Source organism: Corythoichthys intestinalis, chromosome 7 (assembly GCF_030265065.1).
Source record: "Corythoichthys intestinalis isolate RoL2023-P3 chromosome 7, ASM3026506v1, whole genome shotgun sequence".
Classification (NCBI taxonomy): Eukaryota; Metazoa; Chordata; class Actinopteri; order Syngnathiformes; family Syngnathidae; genus Corythoichthys; species Corythoichthys intestinalis.
In genome coordinates, this window is record NC_080401.1 from 32,771,537 (window position 1) to 32,794,681 (window position 23,145).

Genomic DNA, 23,145 nt, shown 5'->3' on the forward strand with positions numbered 1-23,145 from the left:
CACTCCACCGCAGCTTTCAAAAAAGACTGGACACTGAGATAACAAACGTTTTGGCTGCTTGGGATCATTGCTATGTAGCCGTAGTTTTGACAACCCTGGATCCAGAATTGTTCCTCCCTTGTCTGTTTTTGCCTTGTTTTTTGACCATTGTCGACAAATAAATTGTCAACCTGTTTTCGGTGAGCCTTCTTCAAAGTTTTGGAACATGGAGTCAGTACAAAGGGTTAAACGGGAGTGAAGGCGCAGAGTTTTGCCTCCCGGTTGACTCGCGCGGAAGCGACATCAGCAGAGCGGCACTTCGTTTGGCTGTCAGTTTTCGTGCGGCTTGGCCGGGGGGGCGAATTCCTTCACAGACATGACTACAGAAAAGGGGCTAAATGTCCATGTTCATGGTTCATTACTCTAGTGGTATGATTCTCGCTTAGGTTGCGCAAGGTCCCCTGTCTGACTCAAGGATGAGCCCTTAAGTGCATTGTTTTTTATGGGACAATTAAGCAGTTGCCACATGATTGCCCATTTGTCCGATTGGTCACGGGCCCAAACAGATCTCACAGTGGCTCGTTGGTCTAGTGGTATGATTCTCGCTTCGGGTGCGAGAGGTCCCGGGTCCGACTCCCGGACGAGCCCATTAATGAAGGGCTGTTTTTGGATCCGTTGAATACTGTCACATTGTGGCACATATGTCTTCAGATAACGGGGAAATCGCTTGTGGCGGTGGTTATTTGGTCTAGTTGTATGATTCTCGCTTAGGGTGCGAGAGGTCCCGGGTCCGACTCCCGGATGAGCCCCTTAGTGAAGGGCTGGTTTTTGATCCGTTGTATACTGTCACATTGCAGCACATATGACTGCAGATAATTGTGTCATGTAACATAATAACAGACATGACGACAGAAAAGGGGGTTAAATGTCCACGTTAATGGCTCATTACTAAAGTGGTGGGATTTTCACTTTGGGTGCCCTAGGTCCCCTTTCTGACTTAAGGATGAACCCTTTAGAGAATGGTATTTTTTGGATCATTGGGCAATTGTCACATGGTTGCACTTATAGTATTTCAGACTGATAACAGACCCAAGTATATCACATGGTGGCCAGTGGCGCCTCCAGAAATTTTTCATAGGGGTGGCCAGATGGGGTCACTTAAAATCTTGGGGTGGCCAAAACTAAAAGCCATAATTTCATGTTTTCATTATAATCTTGCAGTAAAAAGGTCAGGGGAAAACTATCAGAAAGACTTAAGGACACGGCTACTGATATACTTTGGTGTATTGCTTAATATTTAATGTTACTAATGACTTAATGTGCATAGTTCATAACTTTCCAGTCAACATTTTGAGTTCCACAACAATTCTGTTTTATTGTGTTATGTATATATTAGGCATAAGGTGTACATTTAACTAGGGCTGTCAAACGATTAAAAATTTTTAATCGAGTTAATCACGGCTTAAAAATTAATTAATCGTAATTAATCGCAATTCAAACCATCTCTAAAATATGCCATATTTTTCTGTAAATTATTGTTGGAATGGAAAGACAAGCCAAGACGGATATATACATTCAACATGCTGTACATAAGTACTGTATTTGTTTATTATAACAATAAATCCACAAGATGGCATTAACATTATTAACATTCTTTCTGTGAAAGGGGTCCACGGATAGAAAGACTTGTCATTCTTAAAGGATAAATGTGAGTTTGTATATTTTGACTAAATATTGCCATCTAGTGTATTTGTTGAGCTTTCAGTAAATGATACTGTAGGGACTTAACTGTTCTGCCCAAATGCATGATGGGAAGTGGTGCAACCATGACTGTGTGTGGTGGCTGCAAATGCTATATCTTCTCTGCGTTGGGTACACCAAAGAAAGAAGTCATTTCCAGACCGATGGATTGGAAGGGATGGGCCAATTCCTTGGCCGCCACGTTCACCAGATATCACTCCTCTGGACTTCTTTCTATGGGGCTATGTTAAAGATATCGTGTATCGAACAAAGATCAGGGACATTATTGACCTTAAGCGAAGGATTACTGATGCCATTGCCACAATTGATGAGGCTATGCTACAGCGAACAGTGTTGTTAATAACGGCGTTACAATATAATGGCGTTACTAACGGCGTTATTTTTTTCAGCAATGAGTAATCCAATTAATTACTTTTCTCATCTTGGCAACGCCGTTACCGTTACTGAGGCGGGAAAGGCGTGCGTTACTATGCGTTACTAAGTTGGTTGAATAAAAAAAGTCTGAGAGAAACGGACTCACCGGGACGAGAGCAGAGCAGCAGTGGGGAAAACGCCGTTGCAACCGCGATGCTAGGTGGCTCTAATAATACCTGACTGTAGCCATAGCCGACAAACTACGCCCACATGACACGGTAGATATCATATTATAGAACTAGATGCAAAACTGACACAGCTGCATTGCCAACATGTTTTAAGGACTACATGCGTTAGTAAACAGCCGCCATCTTAAAGCAGTAGACCTCTCAGGAGGGCCCTGATGTAGAGATCCTTCCTAGCGAACCTAAGTAACTTTTTTTTTTTTTTTTTTATCTAAAATGCTTCTAAATCGGCAAAATCTTAACTTAAATCTATCTTTAAATGATGAAACAGTTTTAAAACTTACACATGTTTAAAGTAGACAGAAGGGAACTAATGCAATAACGGGAGAAATTTTAACAACTTTAACGGTTGATTCACAACTTTAAATGACTTCCACACATAGCAAAGGTTACTAGCTAGTTATCGCAATACCCTTGTGTCTAGTTAAGTGGAGGGTAAAGAATTGGGCTAGGGCCAATTGTCCCCCAAATCCTTTAAACTTCACATTGTGTGACCTGTTTTTTTTTTGTTTCTTGTTTTTTTTTTTTTTGAGGAAAAAAAAAAAAAATCACTAGTTACTTTGCCAAGTAACTAATTACTCTTACATTCAGGTAACTGAGTTACTAACGCAATCACTTTTTGGGAGAAGTAATTTGTAACTGTAATTAATTACTATTTTAAAGTAAAATTAACAACAGTGCATATACTGTATATAGATATAACTAGATGCAAAATGACAGACACGGCACTAGATGCGTTAGTAAACAGCCGCCATCTTAAAGCAGTAGACCTTTTATTACGGCTCTGTTGTAGAGAACCTTCCTAACGAACCTAAGTAACTTTTTATCTAAAATACTTCTAAATCGGCAAAATCTTGACTTGAATCTATCTTTAAATGATGAAATAGTTTTAAAACCTTCATTTGTCGAAAGTAGAGAGAAGGGAACTAATGCAATAATGGGAGCAGTTTTAACAACTTTTAACAGTTGATTCAGGGTGAAGGGTAAATTAGGGTAAAGAATTGGGCTCGGGCCAATTGTACCAAAAACCTTCACAAAAAAACTTCACATAGTGTGGCCAATGTTTTTTTTTTTTTTTTTTTTAAGGAAAAAAAAAAAGTAATTATTACCAATTACTTTGCCAAGTAACTAATTACTCTTACATTCAGGTAATTGAGTTACTAACGCAATTACTTTTTGGGAGAAGTAATTTGTAACTATAATTAATTACTTTTTTTCAGTAAGATTAACAACACTGACAGCGAACGTAGCAAGGAATCGAGTACTGTCTTGATGTGCTTTGTGCAACTAATGGTTCCAATGTAGAAGTGTATTAAAAGAGGTAAAAAAAAAAAAAACTTCAACAAACGTTGAATACAATAGAACAAATCTGATTGATGAACAAATCAATTGCATTTTTAATAATTTTTTTAAACGGTAAAGAGACTTTATGGACACCCTGTAGTTGTATGCTTTTCGCTTAGGGTGCGATAGGTCTCGGGTCCGACTCCCAGACGAGCCCCTTAGATTAGGGTTAGTTTTGAGTCCATTGCATAATAACACATATGACTGCAGAAAAGGGGCAAGTGGTCGCTGTTAATGGCTCATTACTCTCGTGGTGTGATTCTTACCTCGGATGTGGGATGTCCCAGGTCCGACTCAAGGACAGGCCCCTTAGGGAAGGCTTAGTTCTGAATACATTGTATCATCTCACATAAAAACAGACTTATAAGAGACCAGTGGCTCTTTACTCTAGTGGTGTGATTCTCGCTTAGGGTGCACGAGGTCCCCTGTCTGACTCAAGGATGATCCCTTTAGTGAACGGTATGTTTTGGACAGTTGGGCAATTGTCACATGGTTTCCCATACATTCGATTGTTAACAGGCCCAATCAGACGTCACAGTGGCTCGTTGGTCTAGTGGTATGATTCTCGCTTAGGGTGCGAGAGGTCCCGGGTCCGACTCCCGGACGAGCCCCTTAGTGAAGGGCTGGTTTTGGATCCTTTGTGTCATGTACTTTAACATTGTTGCACATTCAACTGCAGATAAGGGACTTATTGTGCCAGGTAGTGGCTCTTTGGTCTTGTGGTATGATTGTCGCTTACGGTGTGAGGTGTTCAAAACGTCCCAGGACGGATTCCTGGACGAGCCCCTAAATAAAGGGTTCTTTTTGGATCCTCATTATTGCACATATGACAGATGCCTCAAAGCAATTGCAAAATGGATGCGCATATAACAGAATTCTAAAGGGTTTGGTGAATGCCTATGTGAAACTCGTGGGGTTCGGTACCTTTAGCAAGGTTTAGAACCACTGGAGTAGTGGTATGTTTCTCAATTTGGCTGTTTGAGGTCCAAGGTCCAACTCCTGGATGAGATGTTTTGAAGGGGTAGTTTAACTTTCTTTAGTGATTCTCACATGGTTTCACATGTGACAAATAAATGGTTCAAATTTAGCTATTGGTCTTTATCGATGAAACATTTCTTGAACCTCTCAAGCTATTTAGCTGCAGAAGGTGTGAAATCCCTATATTTTAACAAAATGGTTGCCACTCAAATTCACAAGTCATGGCATGCAAGCGAATAGTTATGTACTATGTACTGAATGTATATGCAGCTAATATGAGAAGAGTGTGCCCACACAGTAATTGCAGGCTGGTAGAGTACAGTCGAGGCTGCGCCCCGTATGAGGTGAGGAAGACTAGCGCCCGCCTCCACTTATGTTTTGTGGGGCGGACACAAGCAATCAGACGTGCGTCGGTTGGATACTTTTGAATCTTTTGTCTAAGCCGCATCCGGGTGACAAAAATAGGGTAGAGTACAATAGCACAGTGTTGTAGTAGTGTGCGACACTGCAATGTCAGTCTTGGTGGGCTGTGCGCTCATTTTATGCGCTTATCTGCTGGTGAGCCGGCCGATGGTCAAGACACAGACTGTATCTCCTGTTGAGTTCCTTCAATGCAACAAGGTAAGGCACGGAAACACACGATATTAGTATTTTGTACTTATATTAGTATTTGTCATTATACACATTTTTAACCTTTCATTCTTCATTGTAATTTCTTTCCTGGGGGTTTAGTTTTCATTCATAATCGTATTACTATTTTTTCCTTGCATCTTTTAAAAATTCCAACAAATTATTTACAGTTTTCTATCTAAACATTGTGAAGTTTAATCTATATTTTCTATATTTTTTTCATGTACTTGTTTTTATTCTTTCTATTTGATGATTTTTGGACTTCTTTTAATTTATTAAAAATAGGTGTGTACAAATGCGTTTTCAATTAACAAATATACTTCATTTTAAATTTCAAATTTATAATTATTTATAATTATTCTTTTGAAACAATATACAAAAATGTCCTACAATTGACGGAAATTAATCTTCATTTTTATTCATTTTTGTCATGTCCATATTATTAATCATTTAAACAATGCGAATGTATTGGTTATCAGTGATTTTAGTGTGATTTTTTAATTTATTTTTTTATTAATGATACAAATTAAACACAATATTTACCATTTTGCCCCCCCCAAAAAGTTTCCATGTTAAAAAAAAAAAAAAAAAAAAAACTTTTTTCATCATTATTTTATTCATATTTTTTTATTTAAAAACTTTCACTTATGTTGTCTGTTTCTTATGTAACTCTAAATAATATTATTATTTTTAGATACTTTCATGTAGGTTGTTGTACTGCTTAAAAAGAAGTCACGAATGCTATTGTCTGTTACCTCCAAGGTGGCATGGCGTGTGCCAGGTCGCTATATAGTGGTGCTAAATGATGAGGGCGACGTGCACGGTAGTGTCAGGAGGCTGAGGATGACTGCGGCCAGGAGAGGCCACCAAGTGGAGCTCCTCCGCACCTTCTTTTTCTCGGGAGCCCTACGAGGCTTCTTGATCAAGATGAGCAGCGATGTCATCCAACTGGTAAAATCTTGATTTAGGGTAATACTCCTTTTCATGCTGGCTTTTTATTTATTTATTTCTAAGCACATTTGGATTTTGGTCACTACTGTCCCACTGATGTCAGGAGCTCGCTGCTGTGTGTTGCATAGCAAATACATCCCACTTCCCCACAGGGCTTTGTGTCCACTTGACAGTGTGACAAACTGTGACAAGGACAGGGACAGCAGTCACAAAGCTGAGGGGAAAAAGATTAACTTGAAAGAATGAAAAAGGTGAATTCACACGCTTGACATAAGCGGAGTTTAAGGGGGGCCAGGCCCCCATGGTGGCATAAAAGTGTCATTGCATGTAATTGACTTTCTTTTTTTATGTATAAAAGTTGTAAAGCAAGAAAACAAACAAAAATGAAAGAAATGAACAAAAAAAATTTTTTTTTATAATGGGTCAAAATTATTTTTCGAACAGATCATGTGACTAGCACCTTAGACGGTCATTTGCTTTGCATATTATTAAAAATAAAATAAAAAAAAAAGGGGGGGGGGGGGACAATTTTATTTTTCAATTAATTTTTTTTTTTTTTAATACCGAAAATATTTTTATGATTTAAGCAACTTTTTGGGGGATTGAATGATTTAGACACAAATGTCCTACCCATAATATGGCCCAAACACAAAGAGGACTGCTAAAATCAAAGATAACTTTTTTAATGAAAAATGTTCAAATACAAATTTTTGAGAGTTAAATATTTTTTTTGCATTCAAAAACATTTTTTCTATGATTAAATTTTTTTCTTTTTATGATTAAAGTGATTTTTCTTTTGAAAATATATATTTTTTTGTGTGAAGCAACTTGTAATAACTTGTAATTTCATTTCTTGTCTTAGAGTCAAATATCGGAAAACGACTTGTTACTTCATTTCTCGTTCTCAAAAATCGGAAAACAAATAACAACCTATATTTCGCCGTTTTGAAGTGAAAAATAGAATAGAATTTTTGTTGCTATTGGTTTGCCACTTATCATTATTCTGATTTTGGATTTCAAAACGAGAAATGAAATATGATGTTATCAGTTTTCCGATTTTGGATCCTAAAACAGAATGGACGAATAATACACTGATACTTTCTCGCTTGCGCCACCTACCTTTTTCCTAGAGAAACAGGTTTCTCTCACACGCTGGCTCTCATTTCTCTTGCTCCTAGTTTTTGCAGTATCGATTTTTGACACAAAGATAACGAGTGGTACTGCTACACTACATCTCTTAACATGAAATTTGGTGGATTTTTCTAACACTACGGGGATTGGGCTGGAGGGGCTAAAGAACCTATACGTGGATCAAACTAATATCAGATATTTTGGCATGAAATCTAACAGCTCAAAGCCCCAGACGTGTTTAACCATTTGACAAACACGTCTATTATGAAAGAGCGTAAAATTGCACTGGAAGTTTACATTTTTGCTTTGAAGCTGCATTTTATGAGCAAATTCATAATTGGAAAGTATTTCAATCCAGTCATTGTGTTGTGATGAGAATTGTTTCTTATTAGAAAAAATATTTTCAATTCTTGTGTGCCTAGGCAATGATGCTCCCACACGTCCAATATGTGGAGGAGGATTCCTTCATCTTCGCTCAGAGCACCCCCTGGAACCTCCAAAAGTTACTGTGGCCTCACCATGGCAGTACCTGGAATAATGCAACATACAATCCTCACAGTGAGTCGCTTCTATTGTGACACTTTCTCAGTTCAAAGGGATTGGCCGCTAATTGCCGTCAATGGCAAAGAGTTAAAAATGCTTGTATTTGCAGGTGATGGCGGTTTAGTGGAGGTTTATCTGATGGATGGTAGGATACGGACTTCTCACAGAGACCTGCAAGGACGAGTGGTCACGACAGATTTCGATGGCATACCTGAAGAAGATGGAGTCAAAGTACAATACACACACTTGTTGCTTTTTCCGGGCAGACGACAAAACTGGCCAAAGACCAATGGAATGTAATAACGTCAGCCACTCACATTACGCGGGTTAAATCAAAAATTCTTAAAGGGATTCACAGATAGAAAGACTTGTAGTTCTTAAAAGATAAACATTACTAAAAGTTAAAATAATTTCATATTGAAAACCCTCTTGATGTTTTTGTTTTCATACAATTTGTAAAATTTGTTTAACTAGTAGGTCGCAATTGTTGTTGACGTCGCAGGGCGGTGTAGTCACATGGTTATGCTGCCAGGCTTCCAGAGTATGACTCTGGCGACATAAACATGTCATCTGTTCAACCCTTTCAGTTTGAACCCGAGCGGAACCTTAATGAGCATGACAGCACTGTCGATATCGCACAAAACGAGCAGCAAAAGCAAAATGAACAGGAAAGACAGGATGAGACGAGACAAGAGTAGGAAAAAAAAGGGTGTTCAGCCGAAATGTGCTACACCGGCGAAACGTGCCACAAAAGGGGAATTTGACACCCAAAGTACTACCATGCGCTTTCAGCTTGTTTTGTTTAGATGCATACATACAAAACATACTAAAGATGCCTTGAGAAAATACCTAAATGTAGTAATATCAAATAAGCATGGTTTAAATACGCTACGTGACTAATGTGGTCAACAGATCAACAATCTGCTTTAAAGCTACCACAAGAAAACACAATGCTTAAAAGTATGAGAGGGAAACACATGCAAAAAGTATTTTGAGGCAATGCAAAGGTAATAAAAGACTTAATAAATACACAAATAATAAGTACTCGCCGCTTTTAACCGAGGACAGCATGTGCTGGGCGTCTCGTTGTATAGAAGGAATTGCAGTAACCAGGTAGTATCCGTCGAGTGACAGTGACAATCTACGTCATCACCCCGAGCGTTAATATAAAACATGGTGCCCTCTGTAGGTCAAAATATGTACTAAATATTATAGATTTTTAAATAAATGGCAATATTTTATGTGTTTCTAATAACATATTTTGGTACAAGAGAACAATTGTGGCTTATTAGAGCCTTCAAGTCTAAGTCCGAGGTTCCCTTTAAGGTTCATCATAAGAACTTTTATCGGGCAAAAAAAAAATCTGAGGTAACTTTTTCCCATGCAATAACAAACCCCAAATAAATAAAACGGAGAAAAATGTAAAACACCTTATCTGGGAAAACTCTACCCTGGTACACCAGACTTGCCGCTGTTCCAGCTATTGAGTCTGGCCACCATTCAGGGATAAAATTTCCAGGGCGCAGCAAGCCACAGCAAACAGACAGCGGAGTGGACCAATCAGCGACGGGCAAACGTGACGTTATTAAAGCAACGAGGGACTTGCGCGCGGAAGTAAACATACGAGGAGAGTGGAGTTTATTCAACATGGTTATACGCGAGACAGACTGTTGTCAATGACTTGTGTCGATGTGTTTTTGGTAATTTAAAACTAATTTTACCGTGGATTGGAACATATTCTCGGCTCTCCTGTTCGCCATCTGTGTTGTTGTGGAGATGACTTTCGACGCGGAAGAGTGATGTTGCTCGTTAAGAACACGTCACGCAAATAAACGAATCTGATTGGACGGTTGATTTTGTGCTTGCTCAAGAGGCCGATAATGGGCTGGGTCCCAGACTATTCTTACAGTGTTTGAAAACTACAGGGAGAACAGTCTGGCCGTGCCAGGCAAGGAAAACTCCAATTCACCAATCCATTCACTGGCAACCCTTGCAGTTCTAATTGGATTAGGTCTGTTGCTGGCTGCTGACTGCACCAAATGAGTTGACCCCGTTCTCATTGAAATACACCAAAATCAACAGGAACTGACTCGAAATCAGCAGAGAGTCATCCAAAATCAAACGGAAATGCCCCAAAATCAACGAGAAGTGACTCGAAATCAACAGGAAGTGATGTGATATTACCCCGAAATCAACAGAAAGTGACTGGATATGACCTGGAAGTGACGCAATATTGCCCTAAAATCAATAGACAGTGACCTGAAATCAACATGATGTGATGTATAACTAACAAAAAGCACTCCCATGCAACTCCTCCAGTTGTTTGAAAAAAACATTTGCGATTTTTAAAACTCTTACGCACACCATATGCTTCTCCAGGCCGGTCGGTGTACCAGTCATGGTACTCACATTGCGGGCGTGGTGGGTGGTGCAGACTCGGGCGTGGCCAGAGGTGTTGCCATCCGCTTGGTACGGGTGCTCAACTGTCGTGGCAAGGGGTCTGTGTCTGGGGCGCTCGCAGGTCAGACTTCTTTAAAATACTGTAAATGTGTCAAGTGCCAACGGTGAAAGTGGTTTCATTTGCGGAAAGGGTTGGAGTACATCCGGGCGGCTTTACACGGGCGTCCAACTATCGTGTTGCTGCCTCTTGCGGGTGCCTTAAGCCGCTCCTTGAACGCAGCTTGTAGGGAGGTGGTGGCAAGTGGCTCCGTGGTCGTGGCCGCAGCTGGAAACTACCGGGATGATGCTTGTCTCTACTCACCGGCATCTGAACACGAGGTGACGCCTAGCGGTGACACAGAGTGTACTCTTTGTCGATATCATTTCCACATCTCTATATGCAGGTAATCACCGTTGGGGCGGTGGACCACTGGGACAGGCTAGTGGCGCAAGGAGCGGGCGGCACCAACTTTGGGCCCTGCGTAGACTTGTTCGCACCCGGTGATGACATCATCAGTGCTAGCGGCGAATGTGATACCTGCTTCGCGGCCCGCGGTGGAACCTCAGAGGCGGCGGCACATGTGGCAGGTTTGTGATGTCACAAGTACAATTCCAGTTCTATAGGTGGCAGCAATGCAGTCCACTTGACCATACACGGAGATTAAGGGGTGGCCGGGGCATAGCTCCCCCCCTCGGTGGCCAAAATTGTCATTGCATGTAATTGACTTTCCAATGCATGAATTTAAAATTAAGACTTTGCCGGTAAAAAGTTGTCTATAAAAGTTGTAAAGCAATAATACAAACAACAAAAATGAAAGAAATGACAAATAAATATTTTTATAATGGGTCAAAATTAATTTTCGAACAGATCATGTGACTAGCATCTTAGAGACAGTAATTTGCTTTGCTTAGCCGAAACCACCTGAGGGCAGCAGAAACAAAATGGCTATACGTAGTTTTTTTTTTCTAACCTAAGCTTTCAAAAGCGACAACGACTGAGCGAGAACCAAGGATATGAACCATGAAACGCTGGAGAACACTGCCAAAATGGTGGGCGGGGTGGGCAAAATGGACGCTAATTGTAGAACAGAATCACAACCGGGATACCATATTCAAGGGTGTGAGTGACTGGAAAACTTGGCATTAAATCGGATATCTCCACGGAACGCAAAAATCGGCATCTTCTTCTCCACAGAAAACCACGTGCGCTCACACACGCACACACACCCACCCTCACATAACTGCTATGCCGGTATTTACGAGCATGGGCAAAGCTACTAACCGAGCATATATCTTGTAAGTTAATTTTATTGTTGACACCGTGTTTTGGGGTCATCAACATGTTTTGCCCCCCCCGCCACAAAGCTCAAACTCCGCCTATGCACTTGACAAAATAATTTTACATTTTCCTTTTTATTTTATATTTATTAACAGGCATCGCGGCAGTGATTTTGTCATCCAGTAAGAAAGCGTCACCACTGCAGGTTCTGCACGCGATGTTACGTGACGCCACAGGTGCCAGAGTAGACTTCCGCCCGCTTTTGGGAATGTATAGCCTTAGCACCCCTAACATGGTGGCTGCCATGCCTGCTCCAATGAACAACACCACAAGTAAACAAATATTTGGAAGTTTAGAGTTTAACCCCATATTGACTCATCTTCATGTGTGTTAACTAGACGTGGGGCTTCTGTGTCGCTCGGTGTGGTCAGAGAGGCTCGGACCCTTCATCACCAAGACAGTCAGTCGCTGCCGTCAGGGGGAGCTGATGATGGGATGCAGTAGCTACCACCCACACGGAAGAAGACCAGGCCAAACCATTCACGTACGACAAAGTTTTGGATTTAGAAAGCATTTTAACTAGTGCTAACGATTAATCGATTAACTCGAGTATTCGATTAGAAAAAAAAAATTCCAATTAAATTTTGCTGCTTCGAGTATTCGTTTAATTAAAATGACATTGTAATGGTTTATTTTGAAAGTGTTTGCATTTAGTTTTATTAATTTGGGTAGATACACTGCCTTCTAGTCTGCCAGGCACTTTATAATAGTTACGTTATAAATAGTCACTTTATAACAGTCATTTATAAATTAGTCATCTCGTCACTTTATATAACCATCCCTTTTTGCACAACCATGCATGTTGGTATGTAGGTATACATGTATTGTCAGAGTGTACAGTTATCTATTTTTATATATATTTATTTCTTTTATTTCATTTTTACTTGCCACTGAGGTTAGAGAGTCACGCAATTTCAATTCTCTGTCTGTCCTTGCACATGTGGTAGAATTGACAAAAAAGCAAACTTTGAACTTTGAACAATTCACATGGCTGAATCCAGGTGCTCCCTGTTAAGACCAACATAAGCTACATTTTGTTTGAGCTAATGTTTTTTTATGCATTTGTAATTTAGTTTATAGGTCTATTTAGCCTATTTTTGTGGGAATATGTGTCTTAAGCATTTGTTATGAGCATTGTAAAAAAGTTAGCATTTAATAGCATTTAAACTAGCGGACTTTTGCGATGTAAGTTAGCCAATTGTTCTTTTGCTGTACATAGAGCCTCATTTATTTTTTTGTACCGTTTGAGGCTCAGCTCAGGTAATTTAATTTTTCATGTTCCTTATCCGATTACTAGATTATACGAAGTAATGGTTTATCGATCACTCAACTACTAAAATAATCGATATTTGCAGCCCTAATTTTAACTGGAGCAAATCATCAAATAATTCTTTTACATGTATTGTACTGTAAATAATGAAAAAGGCAAAATATGTCTCCTTCAAGGGAATACCCACTGGAGTGATGGAGTGTGTGGCCCGCGGGGGTGTTCACGCTGTGGCCCGCTGCTGCATCACGGACAGTCTGCAGAATGGCCGTCTTGACAGCCTACAGCGACATCTAGCAGGTTCATACAGACATGAAATGAATCACAAAATCTCACAGTTAAAATGTAAAACAGGTAGGACGGTAAGTGACTAAGCTCGGCCAGTGCTTATCAAATATTTTCTGTTACAGCCCCCCGAAGAAAGACGTAAACATTTGGCACCCCCCAACTCTCTGCCACCACTGTAAATAGTATAATTTGTCTCTAAAATTATTATTATTATTATAAGTACACCTCTGCATAACATTGTGTCCTTTTTATACTAAAGGGAAAAAGTAATGTAGATCAACTTAGAATAATGTATAACTTTATTCGCGTTGTTTTGTTTCTCTTCCTAGCTCCAGTGCTCTTTGCTGTGTGCTCTTGTTTGTTTAAAAAATACTGCAGACACTCTCTAAAAACGAGAGCGCCACTGCCACCCACTGAGTGGGTGAACAAGTACATTTAGTACATCTAGTACGGCAAAAAAGTATGTTTTCCCAAGGTCATGCCCCACCCATGGCATGGCTATTTGACTACTATTTGAGAAGTAGTGGGCTGGGCACCCATGATAAAGACAATTACAACAGACAAAAATGTCATTTTTCTATACATAGTAATTTTGTATTGGATTTCTTTTTATAATATTATAAAATATTGGTCCTTCTCAAAACATTAGCATATTGTGATGAAGTTCATTTTTTTCTGTAATGTACTGATAAACATTAGACTTTCATATATTTTAGATTCATTACACACAACTGAAGTAGTTTGAGCCTATTATTGTGTTAATATTTATGATTTTGGCAAAAAAGTCAAGAAAAAACAAAATTTCCGACCTAAAAAAATAAGAATATCATGAAAAGGTACTCTAAAGAAGCTACTAACCTAATCATCTGAATCAACAAATTAACTCAAAACCCCTGCGAAAGATTCCTGAGGCTTTTAAAAACTCCCAGCCTGGTTATTACTCAAAACCGCAAACATGGGCAAGACTGCCGACCTGACTACTGTCTAGAAGGTCATCATTGACATCCTCAAGCAAGAGGCTAAGACACAGAAAGAAATTTCTGAGCGAATAGGCTGTTCCCAGAGTGCTGTATCAAGGCACCTCAGTGGGAAGTCTGTGGGAAGGAAAAAGGGTGGCAGGAAACGCTGCACAACCAGAAGAGTTGACCGCACCCTGAGAAAGATTGTGGAGAAGGGCCGATTCCAGACCTTGGGGGAGCTGCAGAAACAGTGGACTGAGTCTGGAGTAGAAACATCCAGAGCCACCGTGCACAGGCGTGTGCTGGACATCGGCTACAGGTGCCGCTTTCCCCACGTCAAGCCACTTTTGAACCTGAAACAGCGGCAGAAGCGCCTGACCTGGGCTACAGAGAAGCAGCACTGGACTGTTGCTCAGTGGTCCAAAGTACTTTTTTCCAGATGAAAGCAAATGTTGCGTGTCATTCGGAAATCAAGGTGCCAGAGTTTGGAGGAATACTGGGGAGAAGGAAATGCCTAAATGCCTGAAGTCCAGTGTCAAGCACCCACAGTCAGTGATGGTCTGGGGTACCATGTCAGCTGCTGGTGCTAGTCCACTGTGTTTTATCAAGGGCAGGGTCAATGCAGCTAGCTATCAGGAGATTTTGAAGCACTTGATGCTTCCATCTGCTGAAAAACTTTATGGAGATGAAGATTTCATTTTTCAGCACGACCTGGCACCTGCTCACAGTGCCAAAACCACCGGTAAATGGTTTACTGACCATGGCATCACTGTGCTCAATTGACCTGCCAACTCTCATGACCTGAACCCCATAGAGAATCTGTGGGATATTGTGAAGAGGAAGTTGAGAGACACCAGACCCAACACTGTGGATGAGCTTAAGGCTGCTATCGAAGCATCCTGGGCCTCCATAACATCTCAACAGTGCCATAGGCTGATTGCCTCCATGCCACGCCGCAGTGAAGCAGTAATTTCTGCAACAGGATTCCTGACCAAATATTGAGTGCATAGCTGATGTAATTAATTGAAGGTTGGCTTTTTTTGTATTAAAAAGCACTTTTTTGTATTGGTTGGATGAAATATGCAAATTTTTTGAGATAGGGATTTTTGTTTTTTCTTGACTTTTTTGCCAAAATCATCAATATTAAAACAATAAAAGGCTTGAACTACTTCAGTTGTGTGTAATAAATCTAAAATTTATGTAAGTCCAATTTTATCAGTACATTACAGAAAATAATGAACTTTATCACAATATGCTAATTTTTGGAGGACTAGTATAAATAAATATCATATATATTTAATTTGACTAGGTGGGTGGCTCAGTTGATAGGAAGGGTACACGGCACAAAACCTTGTGTGCCAAATCTAATATTTGAATCGACTGTTACGCTGTGGTGACTCCAGTAATATAAATACACATAAAATTGGTTAAAAAAAAACAACATTTTAAGTCATACTCTGTAATTTCAAATCGCTAAATTTTAAATAAATGTTTTAAATTATTTTTAGGGGTACTAAAAATACAGCACTGTACGTATTATATGCAATCTGCTTCTTTCTTAGTTATTTTTAATCTGCCCTGTACTATATCCTTGGTTTTACCAATTCCAACATTTGTATCTTTCTAATTTCCATCATTTTAAATGTTCATTTTATACATACCTATATATCACTGACGATTGCTCTAAGACTGCAAGGGAAGCTCAGCTTCCCCCAAAACCTAAAAAAAAAGTGATCAAATGTATCCTGTTGTGTGTACATGTCTTTGACAGAATATGGGCTACAACGCGCTTGACATTTGTTCAGAATTAGCTTCTTATCACTGGTTATGATGCGACTTGCTTTTCATTCATTCGCACAGCTTCAGTCCTTTAAACAGTGGGGACGCTGGTGCGTCTATGCATTGTTCCACTACAGCAAAAGAGACGAGTCATTGACTAAAGCCTGGGTTATCCCTCTCACTGGAAGTTGTGCTTCTCTGAGGGTCTATGGACAGTGGGCGGGCCTCGGGTGGCTCAGACGCTGGCTTCTCTGCATGATTGGGTGATCTGTCTGAGGCTGAATCCCTTTTTGATTCAGTATAACATTAGGTGCATGGAGGGCTGCTGGGCGTAGAAAGTATACTTCTGGTGCTCTTCAGTGTGAAGATAAAAAAAAAAGTGATGATTCAAAAAACCGAAGTGGAAAAATAAAAAGCCTTTATTAAATCATGGCTTTGTTCTGATTAAAAATGCCGACATGTTTCGGCAATGTAGGTCTTCATCAAGACAATCGATCTGTCTGAGGCTGAATCCCTTTTTGATTGACAACGAAATGAGCTTATCATTGATCTTGTCGTATTAACATCCCCGGGAGGCATTTTTCAATTTTCATTCTGGTTTTCTGAACTGGAGACTTAATCATCTCAGCAACGCTTGAGTTGTTAAAAATGACTTGCAAAAAAATTTGCCTATAGTGGATATATATATAAATTAATAATTTATATACATTTTTTTAAAACTGCAGCTGCTTATGTTTGGAGACTTGACTTCTGGCACTCTCGTTTCTTTTCCTACCGAGCAACCTGTGCCGCTGACCCCCTCCACAGTCAATAAGCATTCAAAGACGGACACACTTTGAGCTTTCCCCTAAGGGTTCAAATTAGGGCTGTCAAACGATTAAAATTTTTAATCGAGTTAATTACAGCTTAAAAATTAATTAATCGTAATTAATCGCAATTAATCGCAATTCAAACCATCTCTAAAATATGCCATATTTTTATGTAAATTATTGTTGGAATGGAAAGATAAGACACATGACGGATATATATACATACAACATACTGTACATCAGTACTGTATTTGTTTATTGTAACAATAAATCCACAAATGGCATTATTAACATTCTTTCTGTTAAAGTGATCCACGGATAGAAAGACTTGTAGTTCTTAAACGATAAATGTTATAGTTACAAGTTATAGTAATTTTATATTAAAACCCCTCTTCATGTTTTCGTTTTAATAACATTTGTAAAATTTTCAATCAAAAGTAGAGTTAATATAATAATAAGAAGAATAAAAATAACAATAATAAAAATAGAGTGAAAAGTTTTACGTGTATTTTGCATAGCTAAATTGATATGGAATGCCAGTTTATTTTTTAGCATTGTTGTTTAACTGTGTGTCAGAATAGGGCCTCATTACTATAGACTGAAGTGCTTTTCTTTTTGAGAACATTTTTTTTTTTGAGAGAGATAGGAATTTTATTTTTGTTGTGCTTTCACTAAACGATACTTATGTTTGTTGTGAAGGAGAAGCTTATGCCAATAAACGGCGCGCCTGTGTCCACTCGCCTTTACTGTATAACATATACAGTCGGGGAGAACAAGTATTTGATACACTGCCAAAAACCCATTGGCAGTGTATCAAATACTTGTTCTCCCCACTGTATCTGTACATATCTTACCCAAAATAAAACAAGAGACACATAATTGCCACTAAAAGAAAGAAAACTTACCGAAATATGTGTGGAGCACAAATAGCAATTTGCATTGCATTGTGAATACAGCATAAACGTCTCACAACTACTAATTCTCCCACGTTTAGAAGACATAACATGAGTATGGAACGGCGCTGCCCCCAAGCGGCCAGTGGCATTCTCTTCACTTTTAATGTCCATAAACGGCCTCATTGTAATGTTTGAGGCAATATTCCAGCGGGTGCGTTAATTGCGTCAAATATTTTAACGTGATTAATTAAAAAAAAAAAAATTAACGCCCGTTAACGCGATAATTTTGACAGCCCTAGTTCAAATACACCAGATGCATCTTTGTTCCGGGTTCGGTCCGCCTCCTGCAAAAAAAGAGCGCCGGAGCCAATCTGTTCCCATTATAGCCAATTGTTCAACGTACTGTATACTGGCCGCGTCAGTGCTCCGGATTGACTGCGGACCATCTCCGGCGTGCTGGAGGCCGACAGACGGTTTAGGCTATTTTCTATATTTGCCGGAGACGCATCCGTCAAAATGGGTGGATCCAGGCCTGGCGTCAACAGCCCAGTGTCTTATTCACAGTTTAAACACCAGCGAACATGGACGAAGAATGTTTCATCATGGAGGTGGAAAGTCACAAAGTGATTTATAATGCAGTTTATAATGTCATTATTATAAGGACAGCATTAAAAAGGAAGCTGCAAGGTGTCCTATTATGTGTGTTTTTCTGGAAACGCTATCAAACAAATGACGTGCTGACAACTTTGTTTTTATTAACACATGGCGCTAACAACACTTCCTCAACCTGTGGCTCTCGGTAGACTGTCTCTTTCTCACTCTCGCATCACATGAACAAAACAACATCACCGTATCTTGCACTTCAGGGTGCCTCGGAAAACATCAAATCAGAATACGAAGCTATGAGGATGGACGGGGAGTTTTTATGCAAGTCATGTAATTTAAAACCGTAATTAAATAGTGTCGCAAAGTCACGGTAAAAGGAAAAAAAAAAAAATCGGGGCAAAAATGTTCAATCAAATCAAGTCCACCTCTCTCTCTGCTTCTCTGATGAGTACAGACTCCGTGTGTTTGTCGTTGTTTTGAATGCCACATTATGACGGGACGGAGTTGGCGGAATGCAAGCGTGCGCAGCCGGTATGTTTTGCACGTTTTTTACCTACTGCGGGGCACGCAGTCAACACAGAGCCGTGCCGGACCTGGAACGAAGAAGCTTCTGGTGTATTTGAGCCCTTATTGAAAGACCAGCATCCGCCACTGATGTATATCTAACAATTCATAATCGTTTTTTGTCTGTTTTGTACTATTCTACATGTATATATATATATATATATATATATATATATACAGTGCTGCTCAAAAGTTTGTGAACCCCCTCAACATTTTGGAATTTTCTATTATTTCAACCTGATTTCCTAATCAATCAATTCAGTAGTCTTTTTTTGTTTTTTTTAACAGTTGTGTTGTCGAGACTAAATTAAAAAGAGTTTTCATCAACTGATGTAGGTGCAAAATTGAACTGTTTGGTCACAACCAAAACCGCCATGTCTGGCGAAAAGTCAACACTGCATACCACCAAAAGAACCTTCTCCCAACAGTGAAGCATGGAGGTGGGAATGTCAAGATCTGGGCTTGCTTTTCATCCTCAGGACCTGGACAACTCCACATAGTCCAGGGAATCATGAATTCTGAGGAATATTGTCAAATCCTAGAACATAACCTGACGCCATCTGTTTTGAAGTTAAAGCTTGGCAGAAGGTGGATCATGCAACATGATAATGATCCAAAGCATTCCAGCAATACAACCAAGGAATGGCTGAAAAAGAAGAAGATTCGTGTTCTGGACTGGCCCAGTCAAAGTCCTGACCTAAATCCCATTGAAATGCTGTGGCGGGACCTGAAGCGAGCAGTTCATGCCAGACGCCCATCAAACCTCTCTCAACTGACTGCGTTCTGCAAGGAAGAATGGGCAAAAATCCCCCAAAGTAGATGTGAGAGGCTGATTAGTCACTACAGAAACCGTTTGGTTGAGGTAATCTCTGCAAAAGGAGGCGCAATATCCTATTAACTGAAGGGGTTCACATACTTTTGCACACATGATATCTGAGTTTTTCTTAAATCAACCACTTTTGTTAAATAAAGAATGACAATATAACTATTTCTTTTGTTTCAGTCCATTATTTGGAATGTCAGTATTGTGGATTTGGGTATAACTTAACATTTAATAAGGTTATTTTAGTTTTTTTTACAAAAAATCTGACCATCGCTGTGGGGTTCACAAACTTTCGAGCAGCACTGTATATATATATATATTAATTCAAATGCTTAGTTTTTTTTGTATTTTTATAGTAAACTATGTTTATTGATTTGTTTAAAAACATTTTACTGAAAAAAGTTATACTGTAGTACATATGCACATTCTGCGAACATACATTTTTAAATTTTCTTTCTCCATTTATTTTTATTCTCTACATTTAAAAAAAAAAAAAAGCTTGTTTTAATCATTTTCTAATATGCCTCATTATTTCTTACTTGCAGGCTCTGAATGCAGAGTGTCCAAACCACATGTTCACCCATTATGTCCTCTGGGCTGGACCCGGACCGAGTGGCGGCCACTTGTTGGGGGCGACGCCGAGAGGGTTGACACTGACGGGGTGACAGTCTGCTGTCGGCGCAGGAGAGTGTAAATTTGTGTACCTATGGTGTAGCCAATCAGTAGAAGGCAGCGTGAAATCAAATCAAGCAATCAAGCTTGATGAAGCAGCGGATCATCAGCTTGATTGGAGTCGACCTGTTTAACATTTAAGACTGCATGTGGCTTTTTAGTTCATCTTCTATGCAGTTTTTGCTTGATTATTACATTTATTAATCAAATCCTTTTAAAGCTGTTATTCTGGAGTACATGATGCTGGGTTGTGTTTTTAACAAGTCTAGATTAATAAACCCTCCAAAATGATCAATATTGTGGTCATTTTCATATGTGATTGGGGGCTAAATGTCCAAAATATTAGAAAAGTGCTTACATTGTGAATAAAGTTGTATATATTTTTAAAATGAAACTAATAATGAACAATAATTTTAAAATAATATTACATCGTTTCAGGTTCATGTTGTATTATAAACATGAAGTCATAATTTTATGACCGTCAATCCATTCATGAATAGTCTAATATAGCAGGAATCATCATAATTCTTAAAAAATGTTAAGGAGAAAAGTTACGGTCATTGTAGTCTTTTCAATGATTTTTTTGTACGTGGAACCCAACCTCACAAAATCAATTTGTTGGGAGTCTGATTTCAAACCGAAGCAATTTTTGTTTTTAAAACAAGTTCAAATGAACTACGACCGCCTGGATACCCATACAAGATGCGACGTAAAACTGCCACCTTCGGGATAACTGGAGTAACTACACTAGTCTAGCTATGTAAATTGCCCCCAAGAACGGTCTGAGACGTAAGACAACCAGAGGATATAATATACAAGAAAGACAGGGCATATGGTGATAAAGGATAGCTTCTTGAAACAGGAGAATGTCATTGTCAGTGGCGTAAGGCAATGCACACAAGAAAAAGGCATCGATAAAAAAGCTACCTCTGGATAAGGTCTGCCTTTTCACCGTTTTTTTCAGCCCTTTGACACTTAAGCCATCTCTTTAACTGAAGATTTGTATGTTATTCCACATTTTTATCAGTGAATTTGGGACCAGGGACATAATCTTCGGACTGAATTGGTAGGTTTAGCTCAGTAAACATCTCATTTGTACACTATTTACATGCATTTAGCATTAGGGACAAGTGCAAGCTTCACTCGCCTAGCAACAGTTGCTAACGTCATGAATATTAATGAGCAAAAGTGACATGTTGCGTGCAGAACGCCATTAATTAATCAACCCTGATATGAAACAAACAAAAAAAAAAAATTCCATGGAATGTATCCACCAAATTTGCTTCTAATTCAGCCACGAGTAATATAGGAGTCAGTGGCGCCACCAGGGGGTGGCCAGGGGTGGCCACGGCCACACCTATAAATTGGTTGGCCACCCCACTGGCCACCCCACTTACTAGTATATCGTTAGATTGTTGTAGCATCAGTTGTGCATTTCATCCCAAATGAGTGGATTTACTTTGTTTTGATAAATGTAGGGCTGTCAAATTTATCGCATTAATGGGCGGTAATTAATTTTTTAAAATTAATCACTTGAAAATATTTATCACAATTAACCCATTCAGAGTACGACTCATTCACACATTGCCGCAAACAGCCTACAATGGCGTCGTTTTACTTCTATACAGAGATAAGAGGCAGTGTCAAGTGAGTGGAGTAGATAAAAGCGTTCATTGGGGCCGTGCTTTTAATTGGCAAAAGCTTTGTCATCTCTCCCACAGCAACTATAAATATTGTGGGAAGCGACGTGGGGAAGAATGACAAGAGTCGGAACTTTTTCTTGACACCCTCTAGTGTACCCAACGCAGAGAAGAATAGCATTTCCAGCCACCACACACAGTCATGGTTGCACCACTTCCCATCATGTATTTGGGCAGAACAGTTAAGTCGCTACAGTATCATTTACTGAAAGCTCAACAAATACACTAGAAGGCAATATTTAGTCACAATATACAAACTAACATTTATCCTTTAAGAATGACAAGGGTTTTGAAGTTTGTATTTATCTTTTTGTTTATTTACTCATTATTTTGTTATATTGATATGCATGTCCAGTTTTGAATTATATGGAGGTACATCTTATGTATAAAATTCATTGTATTTTGAATGTGTAGGGGTGGGGACCTAATAAGCTATGCTTCTTCTCACTCCTTTTCAGACGTTTTTGTTATTTCAATTAATTTTTGTGTGGATTATTTTGTCTGAACACCTGAAATAAATAAAATCAATCAATCAATCAATCAAATCAAACAAGTCTTTCTATCCGTGGATCACTTTCACAGAAAGAATGTTGATAATGTTAATGCCATTTTGTGGATTTATTGTTATAATAAAAAAATACAGTACTTATGTACAGTATGTTGAATGTATATATCCGACTTGTCTTATCTTTCCATTCCAACAATAATTTACAGAAAAATATGGCATATTTTAGAGATGTTTTGAATTGCGATTGATTACGATTAATTCATTTTTAAGCTGTGATTAACTCGATTAAAAATTTTAATCGTTTGACAGCCCTAGTTAAATGTACACCTTATGCCTAATACATACATACATAACACAATAAAACAGAATTGTGGAACTCAAAATGTTGACTGGACAGTTACGGACCATGCACATTAAATCATTCGTAACATCAAATATTACACACTACACCAAAGTATATCCGTAGCTGTGCCCTTAAGTCTTTTTGAAAGTTTTCCCCTGACCTTTTTACTGCAATAATATAATGAAAACCTGAAATTATAGCTTTTAGTTTTGGCCACCCCAAGATTTTAAGTGGTCC

General features: G+C 39.0%; 1 protein-coding gene and 2 non-coding genes across 3 annotated transcripts; all 3 read left to right on the forward strand.

Moving 5' to 3' along the window:
* Positions 1-555: 555 nt before the first annotated feature.
* On the forward strand, positions 556-627 carry trnap-cgg (transfer RNA proline (anticodon CGG)). The gene has a single exon. It is a non-coding gene; the product is annotated as a tRNA-Pro (tRNA).
* A 3,595-nt stretch (positions 628-4,222) lies between these two features.
* Positions 4,223-4,294, forward strand: trnap-agg (transfer RNA proline (anticodon AGG)). Its single transcript has one exon. It is a non-coding gene; the product is annotated as a tRNA-Pro (tRNA).
* An 804-nt stretch (positions 4,295-5,098) lies between these two features.
* On the forward strand, positions 5,099-22,475 carry pcsk9 (proprotein convertase subtilisin/kexin type 9). Its single transcript, XM_057840216.1, has 11 exons — positions 5,099-5,282; positions 6,054-6,242; positions 7,796-7,931; positions 8,026-8,147; positions 10,296-10,437; positions 10,507-10,694; positions 10,760-10,943; positions 11,790-11,966; positions 12,033-12,178; positions 13,141-13,261; positions 20,231-22,475. Exons 1-11 carry the CDS (start codon positions 5,172-5,174, stop codon positions 20,377-20,379), a joined length of 1,665 nt encoding a protein of 554 aa, XP_057696199.1. The 5' UTR covers positions 5,099-5,171; the 3' UTR covers positions 20,380-22,475.
* Positions 22,476-23,145: the final 670 nt, after the last annotated feature.

Coding starts and splice junctions, on each gene's coding strand:
- pcsk9 (XM_057840216.1), top strand. CDS start 5,172: ATGTCAGTCTTGGTGGGCTGTGCGCTCATTTTATGCGCTTATCTGCTG. Junction 6,243..7,795: donor GCAGCGATGTCATCCAACTG/GTAAAATCTTGA, acceptor TTGTGTGCCTAG/GCAATGATGCTCCCACACGT. Junction 12,179..13,140: donor GACCAGGCCAAACCATTCAC/GTACGACAAAGT, acceptor GTCTCCTTCAAG/GGAATACCCACTGGAGTGAT.